The sequence below is a fragment of the Rhinoraja longicauda genome, chromosome 5 (assembly GCF_053455715.1).
Source record: "Rhinoraja longicauda isolate Sanriku21f chromosome 5, sRhiLon1.1, whole genome shotgun sequence".
Taxonomy (NCBI): domain Eukaryota; kingdom Metazoa; phylum Chordata; class Chondrichthyes; order Rajiformes; family Arhynchobatidae; genus Rhinoraja; species Rhinoraja longicauda.
Genome location: NC_135957.1, coordinates 85,078,708 through 85,103,492, shown reverse-complemented (window position 1 = coordinate 85,103,492; position 24,785 = coordinate 85,078,708). Strand labels below are relative to the sequence as shown.

At 49.4% G+C, this 24,785-nt stretch overlaps 1 protein-coding gene across 1 annotated transcript; it reads left to right on the top strand.

Annotated features, from left to right (window-relative positions):
• The first annotated feature begins 7,551 nt into the window (after positions 1 to 7,551).
• Positions 7,552 to 20,408, top strand: ppil6 (peptidylprolyl isomerase (cyclophilin)-like 6). Its single transcript, XM_078400260.1, has 8 exons — positions 7,552 to 7,629; positions 9,299 to 9,394; positions 12,529 to 12,717; positions 13,657 to 13,719; positions 14,648 to 14,795; positions 16,302 to 16,358; positions 17,964 to 18,099; positions 20,099 to 20,408. Exons 1-8 carry the CDS (start codon positions 7,552 to 7,554, stop codon positions 20,208 to 20,210), a joined length of 879 nt encoding a protein of 292 aa, XP_078256386.1. The 3' UTR covers positions 20,211 to 20,408.
• The last annotated feature ends 4,377 nt before the right edge of the window (positions 20,409 to 24,785 follow it).

Genomic DNA, 24,785 nt, shown 5'->3' with positions numbered 1-24,785 from the left:
AGAGTACAGACCCCACCACGGATGTTCCCGGCAACTGGTGAATCCTTTAAATCCGGCCAAAATTACGAGGAAGCACTTGAAATGCACCCCCGCCCCACCGGAAGTCCCCCCGAAAAAGTGGCGCCCGGGCCGGGTGAAGCGGCCGATCTCGACCTCATCGGGACTTCCGTGTCCGATCGACGGGTGGAATTTGCCCGCTAAGGCCGGGACTCTGGAACTCCGGCCCGGCCAAAGCCGTTCCCACAGCCAACCTCCAAGGCCGACTTTGCGGGCCGGTATCTCGGAGGCCTAGGCGGAACGTTCCGGTACCGTTGGACTCCTCTCAGAGGCCCTGACCTCTGTTGGCCCGGCAACACAGATAATCCTGAAAGGGTCTGGAACCAAAGGTGCCGGAAAATCAATGATGGACCTGTAATTGTGGACGATCAGCCAAATGGCCTCCTCCTGCACCTATTGTCTATGTTTATTTACTTTGTGTATCCCATAGCCCCTTCCTCTCTTTTTGTTTACTTTATGAGTTAAATAGGTCAGGTAATCAATGTTAAGAGTTTTTTTTAACGAAAAGCTTATATTTCACAAAGTAATGTTTGGCTTTTAAGTTGAAGAATACCATGGCAGCAGATGGACACAAAATGCTGGAGTAACTCAGCGGGACAGGCAACATCTCTGGAGAGAAGGAAAAAAGCTTTTCACTGTACCTCAGCACACGAGACCGTAATAAAACCTCAACCTAAACTCTCTTGACCAGAAAAATTAGTTTACAGCACTTACATATGCAGCAAGCTTTTTTTCCTTCTCTCTAGAGATGCTGCCTGTCCCGCCTAGTTACTCTAGCATTTTGTGTCTATCTCTGGTGTGTAAACAAGCAGCATTTTATTGCCTTATTTTCCTGGAGTTTAGGCAGCTGGAGGATGAAAATGAGCAAAGTCTGTTCTCTCCAAAGGCACAAATTATTTATTGATATACACAAACAGCTGGAGTAACTCAGCGGGACAGGCAACTTCTCTGGAGAAAAAGGAATAGGTGACGTTTCAGGTAGATACCCTCCTTCAGACCCGAAACGTCACCCATTCCTTCTCTCCCCAGATGCTGCCTGACCTGCTGAGTTACTCCAGCTTTTTGTGTCTATCATCAGTTTAAACCAGCAACTGCAGTTCCTTCCTACACAATACAATGGCAGCAAATTGTCAATGCTTGTCAGTTCTGAATGGCACATAACAAGAGTGTAAAATATATATTTGATATGAATACAAAGTTTGCAGATTATTTCATGTAATATTTACCACAATGGGCCGAAGGGCCTTTTTCTGCACTGCATCTCTAAAGTCTAATTGACCGTCCCACCCTCTAAGCTCTCCATTCCATTCTTACAGTTTATAGACAATAGACAATAGGTGCAGGAGGAGGCCATTCGGCCCTTCGAGTCAGCACCGTGATCATGCACCATTCACCGTGTTCATGGCTAATCATCCACAATCAGTACCCCGTTCCTGCCTTCCCCCATATCCCTTGACTCCGCTATCTTTAAGAGCTCTATCTAACTCTCTTGAAAGGCAGAGAATTCCACAGATTCACAACTCCCTGGGTGAAAAAGGTTTTCCTCATCTCCGATCTAAATGGAGAATGAGGAAAGTTTTTCCAATGTTGACCTATTGTTCCGAAGATGGTAAGATGTTCCCTCTGAAATGTCGTTGTTTTTATTTCTGAATCCTGCCTCCCCTCTACCAGTGTTACCGACTCCCTTGATCACAACCCACATGTTTCCCACACCTGTGTTCTTGCTCACCCCTTCTCTTCCAGAACAGAACATGGGTAGAGTTCCTCCGGTCCTCACCTTCCACTAGGGGTTGCCAACTTCCTCACTCCAAAATAAGGGACAAGGTGACGTCACCACACTCTGCCCCACGTGACCTCACCCAGCCAGTGGCCACGTGCTCCCGCTCCACCAATGGCGGCCGCCCGGGCCAGGAGGCGGGTTGCTAAGCAACCTCCGTTCGGCGGCCTCCGGGCCTACACTGTCCGGACCTACAGTGTCCGGGCCTATAGTGCCCGATCCTACAATGTCCGGACCTACAGTGTCCGGGCCTACAGTGTCCGGGCTTACAGTGTCCGGGCCTATAGTGCCCGGACCTACAATGTCTGGGCCTACAGTGTCCGGGCCAACAGTGTCCGGGCCTACACTGTCCGGGCCTACACTGTCCAGGCCTACACTGTCCGGGCCCCCCGGGCCTAATAAGGGACAAGGGCGGTCCCGTATGGGACAAACCAATTAAGCCCAAAGTACAGGATGTCCCGACTAATACGGGACGGTTGGCGACCCTACCTTCCACTCCACCAGCCTCCGGATTTAACTGATCATTCACCACAATCTCCATCACTTCCAATGAGATTCCACCACCATGTTCTCCTCCTTATCGTGTATGTTATGAGAGGCATAGAGAGGGTGAATGCACTGAGTACTCTTGCCTAGAGTAGGGGAAATCAGGAACCAGAGGACATAGGTTTAAAGGTGAGGGGGGAAAAGATTTAATAGGAATCAGAGGGGCAACTATTTTATACAAAGGGTGGTGGGTATACGGAACGAACTGCCGGAGGACGTGGTTGAGGCTGGGTCGAGCACAACGTTTAAGAAACATCTGGACATGTACGTGGATAGGATAGGTTTAAAGGGATATGGGCCAAATGCAGGCAGGTGGGCCTAGTGTAGATTGGGCACGTTGGTTGACATGGACAGGTTGGGCCTGTTTCCACGCTGTATCCAGGGACCCAAATAGTCCTGGCAAGAAACTCGTAAGTATTCTCTGCACGCTTTCAACCAAATGGACATCCTCCTACAGCAGGGCGACCAAGATTGAACACTCCAAATACAGCCTTGCCATCTCATACAACTGTAACATAACATCCTAACTTCTATTTTCTAAAAGTATGCATCTTTTATAGATTTGTAAGATCCTTTACATACCCAGTCTGAAGAAGGGTCTCTACCTACCCAGCACCTACCCATGTTCTCCAGAGATACTGCCTGACCCGCTGAGTTACTCCAGCACTCTGTGAAACGTCACCTATCCATGTTCTCCACAGATGCTGCCTGACCCGCTGAGTTACTCCAGCACTCTGAAACTTCACCTATCCATGTTCTCCAGAGGTGCTGCTTTGATTTGTTTGTTAGCTGTGATCTATCCGATCATAACTAATTTAATCTAGATTGAGATTTTGAAACTCCCCTGCAACATGAGACCTGTTTTAAAAGACCTGGTCATAGAAACATAGAAAATAGGTGCAGGATGAGGCCATTCGGCCCTTCGAGCCATCACCGCCATTCATTGTGATCATGGCTGATCATCCACAATCAGTAACCCGTACCCAACTTCTCCCCATATCCCTTGATTCCACTCACCCCCAGAGCTCTATCTAACTCTCTCTTAAATTCATCCAGTGATTTGGCCTCTACTGCCCTCTGTGGCAGAGAATTCCACAAATTCACAACTCTCTGGGTGGAAAAGTTCCTTCTCACCTCAGCTTTAAATGGCCGCCCCTTTATTCTAAGACTGTGGCCCCTGGTTCTGGATTCCCCCAACATTGGGAACATTTTTCCTGCATCTAGCTTCTCCAGTCCTTTTATAATTTTATATGTCTCTATAAGATCCCCTCTCATCCTTCTAAACTCCAGTGGATACAAGCCCAGTCTTTTCAATCTTTCCTCATATGACAGTCCCGCCATCCCAGGGACCAATCTCGTGAACCTATGCTGCACTGCCTCAATTACAAGGATATCCTTTCTCAAATTATGAGACCAAAACTGTACACAATACTCCAGATGTGGTCTTACCAGGCCCCGAAACAACTGCACAAGAACCTCTTTACTCCTATACTGAAATCCTCTTGTTATGAAGGCCAACATGCCATTAGCTTTCTTCACTGCCTGCTGTACCTGCACGCCAACGTTCAGTGACATAAGTGGTCATAAGTGATCGGATCAGAATTAAGCCATTCGGCCCAAGAAGTCTACGCCATTCAATCATAGCTGATCTATCCCTCCTAACCCTATTCTCCTGCCTTTTCCCCATATCCTCTGACACCCGTATTAATCAAGAATCTTTCTCTGCCTTAAAAATATCCATTGACTTGGCCTCCACAGCCTTCTGTGGCAATGAGTTCCTGAAACATTGGCCCTCCTGTAGGTAGTGTGAGTCTGGCTTGCCCTATTTTAGTGGCTGGGGTTGGGTTTAGTAGTAGGGTTGCCAACTGTCCCATATTGGCCAGGAGATCCTGTATTTTGGGCTAAATTTGTTTGTCCTGTACGAGACCGCCCTTGCCCCCTATTAGGCCCGGGGGGTGCTGTGGGCCCGGACATTGTAGACCCAGGGGCCGCTGTAGGCCCGGACACTAGGCCCGGGAGATGCTGTGGGCCCGGACACTGTAGACCCTGGGGCCGCTGTAGGCCCGGACAGTGTAGGCCCGGACAGTGTAGGCTAACGGAGTGTGTTCAGGGAGCAGGGCCGAATGTGTTCGCCTAACGGAGGTTGCGTAGCAACCCACCTCCCGGCCCGGGCGGCCGCCATTGGTGGAGCGGGAGCACGTGGCCACTGACTGGTTGAGATCACGTGAGGCGCGGGGCGGTGACGTCACCTTGTCCCTTATTTGGGAGTTAGAAAGTTGGCAACCCTACTGGGGAGTAACTGCAGAACCTTGACCTTCTCCATGGAAACTCCTTGTCTGTTTACAGTTTCGCCTTTCAGCATGGCTCCGTCCTTGCAGCTAGAAGTCATCGGCTGCCTCACCAATCCCGCCTCCTGCCAGGCAAAGTGTACAGGAGATTAAAACGTTTTGCTGCCTTGGTTAGAGGTTGTTTTAATCGAGGCATAAGTTATGAATACTGAGATCTCAGTATTTATGGCAGTGGCAGTGTTTATACTAAATCTAAAATCTACTGGACTAGTATTAACACTTGGATTAATGGGGTGGGTAAGTTTAGTTCATGAATGAAATAAATTCAGAGTGTAACGCTGATGACCATAAAAACCCATTAAATTCACTGAGGTAGGAAATCCGCCTTGCTACTGGGGGTGGCACGCCGGCGCAGCGGTAGAGTTGCTGCCTCCCAGCGCTGGAGACCCGGGTTCGATCCTGCCTCCGGGTGCTGTCTGTACGGAGTTTTACATTCTCACCTTGACTGCGTGGGTTTTCTTCGGGTCCTCCGGTTTCCTCCCACAGTCCAAAGACTTACAGGTTTGTAGGTTAATTGGCTTCTGTAAAAATTGTAAATTGGCCCTAGTGTGTGTGGGATAGTGGGTTAGAGTGCGGGGATCGCTGGTCGGCGCGGACTCGGTGGGCCAAAGGGTCTGTTTCCGCGCTGTACCCGCCAAAATGTCTTTAAACTTTAAACTTTAATCTCCTTTAAACTTTGCACCTCGCACCACTAACCCTAGATTGGTCGAACATGATCTTTCTCTCATAAATCCAAGATGAAGCTGCTTAATATTATTTATTTTCCAGCTGTGTCAGGATTACATCGTTTATTCCAAATTCCAGCATTAGCTCGGTTACTGAGGTCAGGCGAATGGGTCTGTTTTCCCTCTCTCTAAATTCTGAAATAGTTGTGTCACATTTCCTATCTCTCAGGACCCAGTCCAGAATATTCTTTTTTTTTTTAATCAAAAAACATTATTCAATTATTAAAAATAATATTTACGGTACAATAAAACAAAACTGAACCCGCCACCATAATACAAGGCAAACAAATATACTAAATGAATTACAATACAGCTGTGTTACAATCCCTATCCAGGATACATTCCACCGCCCTGCAGTGCCCAGCGGTCCTGGAAATCCCCCAGGATGCCCGTGGACAGCGCGTAGTCCCTCTCTAACACCACCCGGGCGCGGACGTAACCACAGAAAAGGGGCAGGCAGCCGTATGGCCAGCTTGGCCAGAATATTCTTTAGTGATGGCAAACTTCTCCCCAAATTTGCAGCGGTAAAAAAAAAAAATGTTGGAATTTAGAAGGATGAGAGGAGATCTTATCGAAACGTATAAGATTATTAAGGGGTTGGACACGTTAGAGGCAGGAAACATGTTCCCAATGTTGGGGGAGTCCAGAACAAGGGGCCACAGTTTAAGAATAAGGGGTAGGCCATTTAGAACTGAGATGAGGAAAAACTTTTTCAGTCAGAGAGTTGTGAATCAGTGGAATTCTCTGCCTCAGAAGGCAGTGGAGGCCAATTCTCTGAACGCATTCAAGAGAGAGCTAGATAGAGCTCTTAAGGATAGCGGAGTCAGGGGGTATGGGGAGAAGGCAGGAACGGGGTACTGATTGAGAATGATCAGCCATGATCACATTGAATGGCAGTGCTGGCTCGAAGGGCCGAATGGCCTCCTCCTGCACCTATTGTCTATTGTCTATCAAATATCATACCACAAAAAGATGCTAAGGTCATTGGTATGTACTCAACACATACTATACATAAGAGTTACACAGTTGAAGGGGGAGGCGAGAGGTACCTTTTCAGTTTAGTTCAGGGATACAGCGCAGAACTAGGCCTTTCGGCCCACTGAGTCCGCACCGACCAGCGATCCCCGCACATTAACACTATCCTACACACTAGGGCCAATTTACTATTTTACAGAAACCAATTTACCTACAAACCTTTTAGTTTAGTTTAATGTCACGTGTCACAGTGAAAAGCTTTTTGTTGCGTGCTAACCGGTTAGCGGTAGGACAATATAATTACAATCGAGCCATTCACAGTGTACAAATACAAAATAAGGGGATAACGTTTAGAACAAGGTAAAGCCAGTAAAGTCCGATCAAGGATAGTCTGAGGGTCACCCATGAGGTAGATAGTAGTTCAGCACTGCTCTCTGGTTGTGGTAGGATGGTTCAGTTGCCTGATAACAGCTGGGAAGAAACTGTCCCTGAATCTGGAGGTGTGCGTTTTCACACTTCTGTACCTCTTGCCCGATGGGAGAGGGGAGAAGAGGGAGTGGCCGGGGTGAGCCTGGTCCTTGATTATGCTGCTGGCCTTGCCGAGGCAGCGTGAGGTAGAAATGGTGTCAGTGGAAGGGAGGTTGGTGTGTGTGATGGTCAGGGCTGGGTCCACAATTTGCTGCAATTTCTTGCAGTCTTGGATGGAGCTGTTCCCAAACCAAACTGTGCACGTCTTTGGAGTGTGGGAGGAAACGGGAGCAGCTGGAGAAAACCCACGCAGGTCACGGGGAGAAAGTCCGAACTCCGTACAGAGAGCAGCCGAGGTCAGGATGGAACCCAGGTCTGTGGCGCTGTGAGGCAGCAACTCTACTGCCATGCCGGCCGTGCCGGTCTTGAAAGGAGGAAATTGATGCTGGAGGTGAATTAGCGGTGACATCACAAATGATTAATTGTGAATGTCTCTTGATGGTGACGTGATCGCTCTGAGTGGCTTCATCCGAGCTGAGGAGCTGCCTCCCTCTGCGAAATGCTGAGCCACCAGCCTGTGGACATCTATCTGCCCAAGTGTCTCCGCGCTGTTGGTGAACCGTCCCATGAAGCTGTGAACGGACTATAGCACAAGATGAATCCGTCTTTCAAGTTAGAGGTGGTGGGACGTCTGCAAGATACAAGGTTCCACACAGTCAGAGTGACTGCCCAGGTGATTTACACAGCACAGAAACAGGCCCCTCAGCCCAACACGTCCCACTTGCCCACGTTTGGCCCACATCCCTTTGAACCTTTCCTCTCCATGTACCTAGGGTTGCCTACTTCCTCACTCCCAAATAAGGGATAAGGTGACGTCACCGCCCCGCGCCCCACGTGACCTCACCCAGCCAGCGGCCATGTGCTCCCGGCTCCACAATGGCGGCCAACCGGGCCGGGAGGCGGGTTGATACACAACCTCCATTGGGCAGCGCCCGGACCTACACTGTCTGGGACTACAGCGGTCCCCGGGCTACAGTGTCGGCCTACAGTGTCCAGGCCTACAGTGTCAGGGCCTACAGTGTCCGGGCATACAGTGTCCAGGCCTACAGTGTCAGGGCCTACAGTGTCCGGGCATACAGTGTCCGGGCCTACAGTGACTGGGCCTACAGTGACCGGGCCTACAGTGTCCGGGCCTACAGTGTCCTGGCCTACAGTGTCCTGGCCTACAGTGACCAGGCCTACAGTGTCCGGGCCTACAGTGTCCGGGCCTACAGTGTCCGGGCATACAGTGTCCGGGCATACAGTGTCCGGGCCTACAGTGTCCGGGCCTACAGTGTCCGGGCCTACAGTGCCGACCGGGCCTAATATGGGACAAGGGCGGTCCCGTACGGGACAAACCACTTTAGCCCAAAATACAGGATGTCCCGGCTAATACGGGACAGCTGGCAACCTGACCTGGTGTCTCTTAAATGTTGTTGTGGAGATACAGCACGGAAACAGGCCCTTTGGCCCAACTTATCCAAACCAACCAAGATGCCCACTACAATCACTATGCCTCATCTACACTCGTCCTACCTGCCCGCATTTTCCCCATATTCCCCTAAACCTTTTCCATCCATGTACCTGACCAAGTGTCTTTTAAATGTTGTTGTAGTCCCTGCCTCAACTCCCTCCCCTGGCAGCTCATTCCGTACACCACTACTACGGTTGCCAACTTTCTAATTCCCAAATAAGGGACAAAAGGTGACGTCACCGCCCGCTTCCCACGTGACCTCACCCAGCCAGCGGCCATGTGCTCACGCTCCACCAATTACGGTCACCCGGGCCTGGAGGCGGGTTGCTATGCAACCTCCATTAGGCGAACACACTCGGCCCCGCTACCCGAACACACTCCCTTAGCCTACACTGTCCAGGCCGACAGTGGTGTCCGGGCCGACAGTGGTGTCCGGGCCTACAGTGGCCCCCGGGCCTACAGTGTCCGGGCCTACATGGTCCGGGCCTACAGCGGCCCCCAGGCCTACAGTGTCTGGGCCTACAGTGCCCCCCGGGCCTAATACGGGACAAGGGCAGTCCCATAAGGGACAAACCAATTTAGCCCAAAATACAGGATGTCCCTGCTAATACGGGACAGTTGGCAACCCTACCCACTACCTTCTGAGTGAAAAAGTTGCCCCTCAGGTTGTTATTAAATCTTGCCCCTCTCACCTACATTGCTTCCTTGCTTTGTTTAATTAACGTTCAACAACAATCCATAAATACTAAATGCATAGAGACCCGAAACGTCACCCATGCCTTCTCTCCGGAGATGCTGCCTGGTCCGCTGAGTTCCTCCAGCTTTCTGTGTCTATCTTCGGGCTAAAAGTTAAAAAGGAATTAAAATCGAAGTGCTTCTTTTCTCAAAGATCCTAAAGCTGGACTTTCCTTCTTCGATCACCGAGCTGGTGATACACCCACTGCTGGACTTTGCCTGGGACAATTACTTGGCTCAAAGGAAGAAGGTATTTGCACCATTTCATACAGTATGTCATTTAAAAGAAGCTTCACGTACCAGGTCAACATAGGATAGTGTGGACGTGGGAGAGTCTAGGACTAGAAGCCACAGCCTCAGAATTGAAGGACGTTCTTGTAGGAAGGAGATGAGGAGAAATTTCTTTAGTCAGAGGGTGGTGAATCTGTGGAACTCTTTGCCACAGAAGGCTGTGGAGGCCAAGTCAGTGGTTATTTTTAAGGCAGAGATAGATAGATTCTTGATTAGTACGGGTGTCAGGGGTTATGGGGAGAAGGCAGGAAAATGGGGTTGGGAGGGAGAGACAGATCAGCCATGATTGAATGGCGGAGTAGACTTGATGGGCCGAATGGCCTAATTCTACACCTATCACTTATGAGGTTTTAGTTTTATAGTTTTAGAGATACAGCGCGCAAACAGGCCCTTCGGCCCACCGGATCCGTGCCGACCAGCGATCCCCGGACATTAACACTATCCTACACCCACTCGGGACAATTTTTACATTAACCAAGCCAATTAACCCACAAACCTGCACGTCTTTGGAGTGTGGGAGGAAACCGAAGATCTCGGAGAAAACCCATGTGGGTCACGGGGAGAACGTACAAACTCCGTACAGACGGCGCCCGTGGTCGGGATCGAACCCGGGTGTCCGGCGCTGCATTCGCTGTGAGGCAGCAACTCTACCGCCGTGCCACCGTGCCGCCTTATGAAAGTTTGTTTCCGGCACCCTCGGTTCCAGAGCCTTGTCGGATTATCCATTTTGCCGGTCCAACAGAGGTCACGTAATAAACATTCAACAGTACAGGGCTGCACGGTGGCGCAGCGGTAGAGTTGCTGCCTTACAGCGCCAGAGACCCGGGTTCCATCCCGACTACGGGTGCTGTCTGTACGGAGTTTGTACGTTCTCCCCATGACCCGCGTGGGTTTTCTCCGAGATCTCCGGTTTCCTCCCACACTCCAAAGACGTGCAGGTTTGTAGGTTAATTGGCTTGGTATAAGGGTAAATTGTCCCTGGTGGGTGTAGTTATCATCATATCATATATATACAGCCGGAAACAGGCCTTTTCGGCCCACCAAGTCCGTGCCGCCCAGCGATCCCCGCACACTAACATATCCTAGTACACACACTAGGGACAATTTTTACATTCACCCAGTCAGTGTGGGAGGAAACCGAAGATCTCGGAGAAAACCCACGCAGGTCACGGGGAGAACGTACAAACTCCGTACAGACAGCACCCGTAGTCAGGATCCAACCAGAGTCACCGGCGCTGCATTCGCTGTAAAGCAGCAACTCTACCGCTGCGCTACCGTGCCGCCCTATAAGTTAGCGTTAGTGTGCGGGGATCACTGGTCGGTGCGGACTTGATGGGCCAAAAGACCTGTTTCCATGCTGTAGAACTAAACTAAACTAAACTCAACTAAAGTACACCTCTGACCCACTAATTATATCCCTCCCACTTCTCTAAAGCACACGTGGACTGCTAGAAACCTAAATAAAACAAACAAACAAAGGTCCCGAAGGATCGTCACTACATGCCATGCAGGGATTTCAAGACGCCCTCCTAATTTTGTAGGTGGAGCCTGTTGGTCAGCATTGGCAAGTTGGGCCGAAGGGCCAGTTTCCAGCTGTATCACTCTATGACTATGACACAATACAGGCCCTGGCTCTACCTGAGAAGCAGGGACTCTGTGGCTCTATGAGTTACAAAGGAGGGGAGCTTCTAGAGTTGGGGGCTTGCAAAGTTACTAGTTTTAGACAGCATAGTATCAAAGTGCACTACGGCTAATAGGTTCAGTACATCACACTGTGAAATAACCCTGCGACTGAAGGCAGAATCTAGGGCCAATTAGTGACTGCAAGCCTGAAACGGGAGCAGTTATTTTGAGTTACTCCAGCTTTTGGTGTCTACCTGCAGTCATTTCCTTCCCGTTTGTAGTCAGGATCGAGCCCGATTCTGTGGCGCTGTGAGGCAGCAGCTCTATCACTCCGGCATCGTTAGATTGATGTGGATCACGTGCTGTGCAAGGCAGAGGAGATTAGTTGTTCGTTGGCACGGACACTGTAGGCCGAAAGCTCTGTTGCTGCATTGTACTGTTCTATATTCTGTGTGTGTGTGTCTATGTGTATGTGTATGTGTGTGTATGTGTGTCTATGTGTATGTGTGTATGTGTGTGTGTGTGTTTGTGTATGTGTGTGTGTGTGTGTGTGTGTTTGTGTGTGTGTGTATGTGTATGTGTGTGTGTGTGTGTGTGTTTGTGTATGTGTGTGTGTGTGTGTGTGTGTTTGTGTGTGTGTGTGTGTGTGTGTGTGTGTGTGTTTGTGTGTGTGTGTGTGTGTGTGTTTGTGTATGTGTGTGTGTGTGTTTGTGTGTAAGTTGTGATTGTTTTTAGACACAAAAACCTAGAGTAACTCAGCGGGACAGGCAGCATCGCTGGATGAAGTCTGAAGTGTGGTCTCGACCTGAAACGTCAACCAATCCTTCTCTCCAGAGATGCTGCCTGTTAGGGGTGCCAACTATCTCACTCCCAAATAAGGGACAAGGTGATGTCACTGCCCCGCGCCCGATGTGACCTCTCCCAGCCAGCGGCCACGTGCTCCCGCTCCACCAAAGGCGGTCACCCGGGCTGGGAGGCGGGTTGCTATGCAACCTCCGTTAGGCGGCGCCCGGGCCTCCAGGCCTACACTGTCCATACCTACACTGTCCGGGCCTACACTGTCCGGACCTACAGTGGCCTCTGGGCCTACACTGTCCGAACTTACACCGTCCGGGTCTACACTGTCCATACCTACACTGTCTGGGCCTACACTGTCCGGACCTACAGTGGCCTCCGGGCCTACACTGTACGGAGCTACACTGTCAGGACCTACACTGTCCGGACCTACACTGTCCGGACCTACAGCGTCCAGGCCTACAACATCCGGGCCCACAGCGCCCCCCGGCCCTAATACGGGACAAGAGCGGTCCCGTACGGGACAAGCCAATTTAGCGCAAAATACGGGATGTCCTGGCTAATACGGAACAGTTGGCAACCCTACTTACTGCCTGTCCCGCTGAGTTACTCCAGCATTATGTATCTTATCTTCACCTGTAGTCCCTTCCTACGCACTGTGATTGATTTTGGCAGGTAGGAGATAGTGATATATGGGGTTTCAGCTCCTGCGTGATGTGCTTCCTCGATGGCCAGTTGCTGGGTGACGAGAAGGATTTCCTGGAGTGGGCCAAGATGGAGTTTGCTTACATTGACTACAGACCGCCAGCGCTGTATTATGCACTCACAGCCGACTTTTATTCAGCGTTCCTGAAGAACACTAAGGTGAGTCCCAACAACGTGCACTACTAAGGACTAACACAGCCACAGGCCTCTGTCCTTTATCAAATAAGATAGCTTCAGAATCAGCACAGAGGACCCTGAAAACATGGAGAAGAAGTAAGACTTTTACCTATTATTGGTGGTGTGCCTTTTCAAGCTTTTGAACCTTCTGCCACCAGGCCGGGGAAGTCAACTCACCTGCATTCCTGCCCCAATTCCCAGTCCGAGAAACTGAAGAAGGGTCTTGACCCAAAATGTCACCTATCCATGTTCTCCACAGATGCTGCCTGACCCGCTGAGTTACTCCAGCACTCTGTGAAACGTCACCTATCCATGTCCTCCAGAGATGCTGCCTGAACAATAGACAATAGACAATAGGTGCAGGAGGAGGCCATTCGGCCCTTCGAGCCAGCACCGCCATTCAATGTGATCATGGCTGATCATTCTCAATCAGTACCCCGTTCCTGCCTTCTCCCCATACCCCCTGACTCCGCTATCCCTAAGAGCTCTATCCAGCTCTCTCTTGAATGCATCCACTGAATTGACCTCAAGTGCCTTCTGAGGCAGAGAATTCCACAGATTCACAACTCTCTGACTGAAAAAGTTTTTCCTCATCTCAGTTCTAAATGGACTACCCATTATTCTTAAACGGAGTTATAAGTTCATGATGGGAGCAAAATCAGGCCATTCAGTCCATCAAATCTACTCTGCCATTCAATCATGGCTCATCTATCTCTCCCTCCTAACCCCATTCTCCTGCCTTCTCCCATATCCCCTGACACCCGTACTAATCAAGAATCTATCTCTGCCTTGAAAATATCCACTGACTGGACCTCCACAGCCTTCTGTGCCAAATAAATCCACAGATTCACCTACCTCTCTCTGACTGAGGAAACTGTATGTTTTTAATATTTAATGTTTTATGTCTATGTTTCCTTGCAGCACACATTTGTCTACATGTTGATTGCCATAAATGAACAGCCTGTCGGGAGATTGTTATTTGAGGTAAGGGATGTGGTGACAAGTTATTTTCTGCCCTCCTATCTTCAGAATTAGAGTGTGTTCAGTGTATAAAATCATGAGAGGAATAGATCGGGAGACGCATAATCTCTTGCCCAGAGTAGGGGAATCGAGGACCAGGTTTAAGATGGAGGGGAAAAGATTTATTAGGAATCTGAGGGGTAACTTTTTCACACAAAGGGCAGTGGGTGTATGGAACGAGCTGCCAGAGGAGGTGGTTGAGGCAGGGACTATCGCAATGTTTAAGAAACACTTAGACAGGTACATGGACAGGACAGGGGCATTTTGGTCAGCGTGGGCAAGTTAAGCCGAAGGGCCTGTTTCCACGCTGAATGACTCTTTGACTAATTAACAAGTGAATAATTGATCTTAAATGTAATGATAAATGTATGATTGATTGATTGAAAGATACAGCACAGAACCAAGGTCCTTCGGCCCACCGAGTCCAAGCCGGCCATCGACCACCCGCTCACAATAGTTCTGTGTTATCCCACTTTCCCATCCACTCCCTACACACAATTTACAGAGGCTGATTGACTGGCACACAGGGAGAACGGGCAAACTCCACACAGACAGCACCTGAGGTCAGGAACGGACACAGATCTCCAGCACAGTGGCACAGCGGTAGAGTTGCTGCCTCACTGCGTCACAGGTTGAGAGTCAGCTAATAAGGAATTATTAGTAATCTGTCTGAAGAAGGGTCTCGACCTGAAACATCACCAAGCCATGTTCTCCAGAGATGCTGCCTGACCCGCTGAGTTACTCCAGCACTCTGTGAAACGTCACCTATCCATGTTCTCCAGAGATGCTGCCTGACCCGCTGAGTTACTCCAGCATTTTGTGCCTGTCTCCGGTGTAAACCAGCATCTGCAGTTCCTTCTTACACAGGTTACTAATCAATGACGTTTCAAAGCTTTTTACAGATACGTGTCCGAAAACGTGTAAGAACTTTGAGACGTTGTGTACTGCAGAGACGGGGTCCACGTCTACAGACTCACAGCTGTGCTACAAAGGAACTATATTCCACAGACTGGTGAAGAATGGCTGGATTCAAGGAGGAGGTGAAACAGAAAAACTATTTATTTGAAGAAATGTCCTGAAGCAAAACGTCACCTATCCATGTTCTCCACAGATGCTGCCTGACCCGCTGAGTTACTCCAGCACTCTGTGAAACGTCATCTATCGATGTCTCCACAGATGCTGCCTGACCCGCTGAGTTACTGCAGCACTCTGTGAAACGTCACCTGTCCATGTTCTCCACAGATGCTGCCTGACCCGCTGAGTTACTGCAGCACTCTGTGAAACGTCACCAATCCATGTTTGGATGTTGAAAGACTGGAGCGATTAGGCTTGTATACGCTGGAATTTAGAAGGATGAGAGGGATTCATGAAACATATAGGATTATTAAGGGATTGGACAAGTTAGAGGCAGGAAAAATGTTCCCAATGTTGGGGGAGTCCAGAACCAGGGGCCACAGTTTAAGAAGAAGGGGTAGGCTATTTAGAACAGAGATGAGGAAGAACTTTTTCACTCAGGGAGTAGTGAATCTGTGGAATTCTCTGCCGCATTCTCTGGATGCTTTCAAGAGAGAGTTAGGGTTAGTGGAGTCAGGGGTTATGGGGAGAAGGCAGGAACGGGGTACTGATTGAGAATGACCAGCCATGATCACATTGAATGGTGGTGCTGGCTCGAAGGGCCGAATGGCCTCCTCCTGCACCTATTGTCTATTGTCACCTATCCATGTTCTCCACAGATGCTGCCTGACCCGCTGAGTTACTCCTGCACTCTGTGCCATTACATGAGAGTTTAGAGATACAGAGCGGAAACAGGTCCTTCGGCCCACCGAGTCCACGCCGACCAGCGATCACCCTGCACACTAACACTATCCTACACACACTGTGGACAATTTACGGAAGTCAATGAGTCTGCCGTGACCCTCGATCCCCCCAGCACACGACCACTATCCCACACACTACAGTCATAGAACAGTTGAAACATTCTTTTTTCTTGATATATACGATACGATACGATAGAACTTTATTTATCCCAGGAGGGAAATTGATCTGCCAACAGTCACAAAACACGTGTACCATGAAATTAAAGTGTCGAGTGGAAGGTGATTGTGGAAGAGCAAAGATTGGGGCGTGGGGTGGGAGGGGAGTCAGTCTCGGTCAAAGATACTGGAGGAACAAGATGGACCACTCCGTTGAAATCTCCTATACTGAAGTGTGGTACGCAAAGGAGCGTAACGTCCGCCATTTTAGTAGGCAAAACCCGCCGTTCGCTCTGCCTCTCGCAGTGTGATCAGTGTTGTGGGAGAACAGTGTGTGTGATGACACCATTAAAATGCAGAATATATCTCATCTATCAATTCACAGCTTTTTGTTATTTTTCTTTTAAAATGTTTCTGCGAGTTTCTGCCTACTAAAATGGCGCCGTGACGTACTACGGTTTTTAGGGTCGAGCGGTCTATCTTGCTCTGCTCTGTTTATCTTTGGTCTCAGTCTACCCCACGACAGAAAAGGGGGGAAACTCATACAGCTGTCTTTCTTTTGTGAAATCATAGATGTTCTGTCAAACCGAGGAGACGGTGGGAAGTCTATCTACGGAAAAACATTTAACGGTAAAAAAGATCGGAATGAGACGGTCACGAGGTAACGGGAAAGCCTGACCACCGTGTGCATGGCGTTACTATAATCGGTGAAGGTTGTGTCACCAAACCTGGAACTTGGCTTAGCAGGAGTCTAATGGCCCAAGGATGTATCCACTGGTGGGAGAGTCTAGGACCAGAGGGTACAGCCTCACAATTAAAGGACGCACCTTTAGAAAGGAGAAGGGGAGGAATTTCTTTAGTCAGAGGGCGGTGAATCTGTGGAATTAATTGCCACAGAAGGCTGTGGAGGCCAAGTCAGTGGATATTTTGAAGGCGGAGATAGATAGATTCCCGATTAGTACGGGTGTCAGGGGTTGTGGGGAGAAGGCAGGAGAATGGGGTTAGGAGGGAGAGATAGATCAGCCATGATTGAATGGCGGAGTAGACTTGATGGGCCGAATGGACTAATTCAGCTCCTATCACTTCAGGCCATGGCCTACCTGGACCAAACGTGTATGAATGTCCCCCTCTGGCCATTTCTCTTGCTCGGAGTCCTTGCCTCCCAGTGATCACCCCTTCCCCCATCTCCAACATTCCCCCTTCTCAAGGACTCCCCGGGCGGCCTTCTTCCCTCTCTGGACCTCTTTATTTCCAACTGCAAGCACATCATCAACCGTCCACTCCCCTTCCCCACCCCTATCTCCCCCACACTCCAAATTCCCCCCACAAACCACTCCCCCCACCCCCTCCAATCCCACCCCCTCCACCCCTCCACTCAACCCCTCCAATCCCAGCCCTTCCAATCCCACCCCTCCCCTCACCCTCTCCACTCAACCCCTCCCCTCCCCTCACCCCTCCCATCCCACCCCTCCACCCCTCCCTTCCACCCCTCCACTCAACCCCTCCAATCTCACCCCCTCCACCCCTCCCCTCATCCCCTCCAATCTCACCCCTTCTGTTTCACCTCCCAAACCCCTCAGTTACCCCCTCAAATCCCACCCCCCTCACCCCCTCCAATCCCACCCCCTCACCCCCTCCAATCCCACCCCCCTCACCCCATCCAATCCCACCCCTCGCCTCACCCCCCCAATCCCACCCCTCCACCCCTCCCCTCACCCCCTCCAATCACACCCCCCCACCCCAATCCCACCCCTCCACCCCTCCCCTCACCCCCTCCAATCCCACCCCCTCTACCCCTCCCCCTCCAATCCCACACCCCCACCCCTCCCCTCACCCCCTCCAATCCCACCTCCACCCCTCCCCTCACCCCCTCCAATCCCACCCCCCTCCACCCCTCCACACTGTAGGCCCGGACACTGTAGCCTGGGGGCCGCTGTAGTCCCGGACAGTGCAGGCCCGGGCGCCGTCTAACGGAGGTTGCATAGCAACCCGGACCGGGCGGCCGCCGATGGTGGAGCGGGAGCACGTGGCCACTGGCTGGGTGAGGTGACGTGGGGCGCGGGACGATGACGTCACCCTTTGTCCCTTATTTGGGAGTTAGAAGTTGGCAACCCTACGTGTAACAATAAAGAATCATTGATATGAAATGCTTGATATTCCTGGGCTCCAAAAGGAAAATAGTTGGATCGCTGCCAACAATAGCTAAAGTGGATGATGTACATTTTCTGTCACCAGATGAGAACTTTGCAATCTCACACTGCAAGAGAGGAGTCCTGGGAATGGCTAACATGGGGCCACACACCAATGGAAGTCAGTTCTACATCACCCTTCAGCCCGCACTTTGGATGAACACCAAATTTGTTTCATTTGGGTGAGTCTCTGTAATCCCATCTCAATACTGCTGGTTTCATGCAGAAAGTTGCTAAATGGTATAACTAAATTATATAATACAAAATGGACCTGTTGGGCCCAAACTTCTCCTGCATTGGTGCAGTACTTTCTCCTTCCCCTTCCCCCCACTCCCCCCGTCCCCTCCCCCCTTCTCCCCCCCTCCCTCCCTCCCTCTTCACCCTCCCTCGCCCCCTTCCCCTCCCCTCCCCCCCACTCCAACCCCCTCAACCCCCCTTATCTTTCCTCCTCCTTCCCTCCTCCCTTCCTCCCTCCCCCCCTCCTTAGATTTAGATTTAGAGATACAACGCAGAAACAGGCCCTTCGGCCCACCGGGTCCGCGCTGCCCAGCAATCCTCGCACATTAACACTAGGGACAATTTAAAAAAAAACATTTGCCCAGCCAATTAACCTACAAACCCGCACGTGTTTGGAGTGTGGGAGGAAACCGAAGATCTCGGAGAAAACCCACGCAGGTCACGGGGAGAACGTATAAACTCCGTACAGACAGCACCCGTAGTCAGGATTGAACCTGAGTCTCCGGCACTGCATTCGCTGTAAGGCAGCAACTCTACCGCTGCGCCACCGGGCCGCCCACCCCCCTCCCTCCCTAGGAGATAGATTTAAACTTTAAAATGTGAATAACTTAAAAAATATAACACTGATTTCAGTGAAACTTCTTCCATTAGCACCAAAGGGACGACGGTGAATAAGGTGGGCCTGAAATTGTCGCGCTGTCATGTACCGTTTTGGCTGTAGTTCAGGAACAAACAAACGAGCGTTTTAGTATATAGATGGAAGCATATAAAATGATGTGAGACATAGGTAGCCAGACGGAACCTTTTTCTAGGGGAATAAAGAACCAGAGGACATAGGTATAAGATGAGAGGGGAAAGATTTATCAGGAACCTGAGGGGGTAACCTTGTCACACAGAGGGTGATGGGTGCATGGAATAAACTGCCAGAGGAGGTAGTTGAGGCAGGTACGATAACAACATTTAACGGACATTTAGACAGGTACATGGATAGGAAAGGTTTAGAGGGATATGGGCAGGGTTGCCAACTGTCCCATATTAGCCGGGACTTCCCGTATATTGGGCTAAATTGGTTTGTCCCGTACGGGACCGCCCTTGTCCCGTGTTAGGCCCGGACACTGTAGGCCCGGACACTGTAGGCCCGGGGCTGCTGTAGGCCTGGACAGTGTAGGCCCGGATACTGTAGGCCCGGACACTGTAGGCCCGGATACTGTAGCCCGGGTGCCCCTGAAGGCCTGGTGGCCTGGACACCGCCTACCAGAAGTTGCGCAGCAACCCGCCTCCTGGCCCAGGCGGCTGCCATTAGTGGAGCGGGAGCACATGGCCTCTGGCTGGGTGAGGTCACGTGGGGCACGGGGCGGTGACGTCACCTCTTGTCCCTTATTTGGGAGTGAGAAAGTTGGCAACCCTAGATATGGGCCAAATGGACTACCTTAGATGATCGGCATGAACCATTTGGGCCGAAGGACCTGTTTCCGTGCTCCACGACTCAATTAAAGCAGAATTCAAATATTGCTTAAAATAATGTTTCCACTAGCGGGAAAGTTAAGGACCAGAGGCCACAGCGTCAGAATAACAGGATGTACCTTTACAAAGGAGATGAGGAGGAATTTCTTTAGTCAGGGGGTGGTGAATCTGTGGAATTCATTGCCACAGACGGCTGTGGATATTTCAATGTCAAGTCAGTGGATATATTTAAGGCAGAGATAGATAGATTCTTGATTAAAACGGGTGTCAGGGGTCACGGGGGAGAAGGCAGGAGAATGGGGTTGGGAGTGAGAGACAGATCAGCCATGATTGAATGGCGGGGTAGACTTGATGGGCCGAATGGCCTAATTCTGCTCCTACGACTAATGAATGCACTGTTAATCAGAGTTGATTTATTTTCCTTCAACGTGTATTCGTGCCTGACTTGACTTTTTGTTTTTTTTCCTTTTTCTTGGACAGACACGTGATAGCAGGCACAGAAGTTCTTAATCAAATGGAAGGGATACCAACATTTAACGAGAGACCGACACTGGAATGCAAGATTACCGATTGTGGCTACTATGTTCCATAAACATTAGTGCTTTGAATAAAGTAACATCCTGTTCACGCTTCCATCAGATGCCCTTGAGGTGAAACATTTCTTACACCATATAACCATTCAATCATTGTATTATAATACATTATAATTAGTATTATACTAGACTAAGTGGACCCGTTGGGCCCAAACCTCTCCTGCATTGGTGCAGCCCCCTCTCCTTCCCCCCTCCCACTCCCCTCTCCCCCCTCCCCCCCTTCCATCTCCCCCCTTCCCCCTCCCTCCCTCCTCCCCTCTCCCCTCCCCACTTCCCTCCCCCTCCACTCCATCCCCCTCAACCTCCCTCCTCCCCCTCCCTCCCTCCCTCCCTCCCCAGGAGATAGATTTGAACATTAAAATGTGAATAACTTTAAAAACATAACACCGATTTCAATGAAACTTCTTCCATTAGCACCAAAGGGACGACAGTGAGTAAGGTGGGGCCTAAAATTGTTGCGCTATCGTGTACCGTTTTGGCTCTAGTTCAGGAACAAACAAACAAACAAACGAGAATTTTAGTATTATAGATGCTAATGCCAAAGATATTGAGAATTGAAGATAGACACAAGCTGGAGTAACTCAGCGGGTCAGACAGCATCTCAGGAGAGAAGCTTCAAAGTCTCATTATCTGTAACTCTTTCTCACCTAGCACACAGCTAACAATGTCTTGTTTCCTTCATCGTCCTTACTTTTTTGCGTATCTTTCATTCAATTGTTCTACATCTCTTCAGTTTAGTTTCAGTTTAGAGATACAGCGCGGAAACAGGCCCTTCGGCCGACCGAGTCCACGCCGACCAGCGATCCCCGCACACTAACACTATCTTACACACACGAGGGACAATTTACACTTATACCAAGCCAGTTAACCTACAAACCTGCACGTCTTTGGAGTGTGGGAGGAAACCGGAGATCTCGGAGAAAACCCACGCAGGTCACGGGGAGAACGTACAAACTCCGCACAGACAGCGTCCATAGTCGGGATGGAACCCGGGTCTCTGGCGCTGTAACGCAGCAACTCCAGCACTGTGCCACTGTTCCTCGAGAGAGAGAGATATATATCTCTCCACATCACCGTCTATATCTCTCCTTTCCCTTGACTCTCAGTCTGAAGAAGGGACTCGACCCGAAACGTTACCTATTCCATTTCTCCATAGATGCTGCCTGTCCCGCTGAGTTACTCCAGCTTTTTGTGTCCATCTTCGGTGTAAACCAGCATCTGCAGTTCCTTCCATTGAGAATTGATACTGTTAACAAACAAAGGATATCTACTACAATCATAGACAGCAACTCCTCTTCTTACCCCTCCTCGGTTTGCTCATCTTCCATCACCGAGTCCCATGGTTTCCATGCTGCATCACTCTCTGACTTTTAATCCACCATGAGATTTTGGAGTGCAAGGCTCCCAGTGTAGTAAAAGGCTTGGATAGAGTGGATGTGGAGAGGATGTTTCCACTAGTGGGAGAGTCTAGGACTAGAGGTCAAAGCCTCAGAATAAAAGACTTCCTTTAGGAAGGAGATGAGGAGGAATTTCTTTAAGGGCCTGTCCCACTTAGGCGATTTTTTAGGCGACTGCCGGCGACTGTCAAAGTCGTAGCAGATCGCCAAAATTTTCTTTTACCCTAAGACAATGACCACAACAATGCCCCTGGCTAAGAAATTACACCATCTTCGGAAACATCACAAAATTCCCACGCTTATCAATGCTTCTCCGGCGTCCTGATTTTCGCTGAAATCACTGACAAGTCTGTAATTACTTGAGAGTTTTGAAATATAACATCTTGCCCGGGTTACTTGAAAACCAAGCTTCACGGTAAAAGGCATAAACTGGATTGACTTCCAGTTTACTAATAGCAGTAGTGGGGAAGAGAGTGGAAGTTTTATTGCCTCCATCACAGTGAGGGGGTGTTTGGAGTCACTGTGATGGACGTTTGTGTTGGGGTCATGTGTCTTGTGTTCTTTTTTTCTATGACTGCTATGTAGTTTCGGTCGGTACTTCGGTACCGAACGACAAATAAAGCTCTGTTATACCTGTTATACCTGTTATACCTGTTATACCTGTTATTAAGAAATTTAATTTTAAACGTGGTTAAATGGATTTTTGTGCGGAGTGTGGGCATTCTTTGAATATGTATGGGAGATGCATATCTGGTTTCTGGGTTGCATATCTGGGTTGGGAGCCCACTTTAAAAGTAATCGCGGATGGCCATAAACATCGCAAAATTCCCACGCTTACCTGACCGTCAAACTGTCGCCTCCAATCTACCTGTCAAATGTCATGACGGTAAATAAATTGGTTAAACACAAGTATTTTATGGTTTCTTCATAAAAGATATGAAGATACTCTTCATACTTAATTTAATATTACATGCTTCTAAATGCATCTGCGACAACCTAGCAAACCTGGGGACAGCATGCGACAGACAGCGCCCATAATAAGCAACGATACCTGGCCACAAGCCAGCTGTCGCAGAGAAATTTCTATCCGGAAAATTTCTCAGCGACGCGCCGAGATCCACTACGATTCTTTGAAGACTCCTCACGATCATGCCCGCGACACCCCGGCGAACTGTCGGCGACAGCCTAGTCACCGGCAGTCGCCTTAAAATCGCCTAAGTGGGACAGGCCCTTTAGTCAGATGATGGTGAATCTGTGGAATTAATTGCCACAGACGGCTGTGGAGGCCAAGTCAATAGGTATTTTTAAGGCAGAGATAGATTCTTGATTAGTACGGGTGTCAGGGGTTATGGGGAGAAGGCAGGGGAATAAGGGATAGGAGGGAGAGATAGATCAACCATGATTGAATGGCGGGGTAGACTTGATGGGCCGAATGGCCTAATTTTTCTCCTATCACTTATGAGTGTAAGTCTATTCTCTTCTTGGATGGAAGTCTGATTAGCCTTAATACAATACTTGAAGGCAAATTGACCATTATTTTCCAATATTTGTTTGATGCAATTAATGCTGATAACACAAGCAATTTTTGTCCACCTTTCAGATGTTGGTCAGAGAATCAGACAGCGTAGAAACAGGAACTTCGGCCCAACTTGCCCATGCCAAATAACATGCCCCATCTACACTAGTCCCACCTGCCTTCGTTTGATCCATAACCCACTAAACCTGACCTATCCATGAACCTGTCCAAATGTTTCCGAAACGTAGCAATAGTCTCTGCCTCAACTACCTCCTCTGGCAGCTCGTTCCATAGACCCACCACCCTTTGTGTGAAATAGGTGCCCCTCAGGTTGCCATTAAATCTTTCCCCTCTCACCTTAAAACTATGTCAATAGACAATAGAAAATAGGTGCAGGAGTAGGCCATTCGGCCCTTTGAGCCAGCACCACCATTCAATGTAATCATGGCTGATCATTCTCAATCAGTACCCCGTTCCTGCCTTCTCCCCATACCCCCTGGTTCTTGATTCCCCTACCCTGGGTAAAAGACTCATCCAGGCAAATGGAAGGTTTACATGACAGTCCTGATGGATGAAAACATTTGAGAAATCGGGCTGTTCACTTGGCACGGTGGCGCAGCGGTAGAGTTACTGCCTCACAGCGCCAGAGATCCAGGTTCGATCCCGTCTACGGGTGCTGTCTGTACGGAGTTTGTACGTTTTCCCCGTGACCTGCGTGGGTTTTCACCGAGATCTTCAGTTTCCTCCCACACTCCAAAGACGTACAGGTTGTGTAATGGCAGTTTCTATACATTCTCAAAGTCCAACTTTGATAGCCATTACTGTTCAGGGATGGAATGGACCGCACTCTGAGATAACAAAAACGAATCTTCCAAACGCTGTTTCTTGATTAATTGGTCTTTATTAAAGTAGCACAAATCAAAAGAGTAATTCGTAACTTTTCGTTCCTATAAAGTGTTTCTTCTTCAAACAATACAGTAAAGATCGTGTAGTCGTTACTGTGAGGTTGTGGTCGGCGTGGTTGTGGTTGTGTGGCTGACGTGGTTGTGGTCGGCTTGGTTGTGGTAAAAAACTGTATTCTCCCCATCCTCCGAGACTAAACTGACCGCCAATCTCTGTGGCCACGCTAGCCTCCTCAGATGTAGACACTCCCCATTACGTGTCAAATCACACCCACAAGCATGCAAAAAAGACAGAAACTAGAAATATTAAACATAGCCGTAATACAATGACAGTAACTAATTTAAGCATAAATGGCTCCTACAGGTTGGTAGGTTAACCGGCTTGGTATAAGTGTAAATTGTCCCTGGTGTGTGTCGTGTGCAAGGTGATCGCTGGTCGGCCTAGACTCAGTGGGCCGAAGGGCCTTGCTTCTAAACTAAAACAAAAAAAATGCAATCCATGACCTGTGATTCACGTTTATCATTCCCGGGGCATTGGCAGTAGAGGATTCAGGATGGAGAAATAATAATAAGATGATCACCTTGTAGGGAGTGTACTAGCCCTTCCCACAATAGTCAACACAAACCTTTTTTGTGCCTGTCCCGCTGAGTTACTCCAGCATTTTGTGTCACCCTGAGAGTTGTGAATCTGTGGAATTCTCTGCAGCAGAAGGCAGTAGTGGTCAATTCACTGGATGCATTCAAGAGAGAGTTAGATAG

What these genes read in the sequence shown, in the direction of transcription:
- ppil6 (XM_078400260.1), top strand. Translation starts at nt 7,552, where the DNA reads ATGAATCCGTCTTTCAAGTTAGAGGTGGTGGGACGTCTGCAAGATACA. An exon ending in ACTTGGCTCAAAGGAAGAAG is followed by an intron (nt 9,395 to 12,528) that starts GTATTTGCACCA and finishes TGATTTTGGCAG; the next exon opens with GTAGGAGATAGTGATATATG. An exon ending in TCGGGAGATTGTTATTTGAG is followed by an intron (nt 13,720 to 14,647) that starts GTAAGGGATGTG and finishes GACGTTTCAAAG; the next exon opens with CTTTTTACAGATACGTGTCC.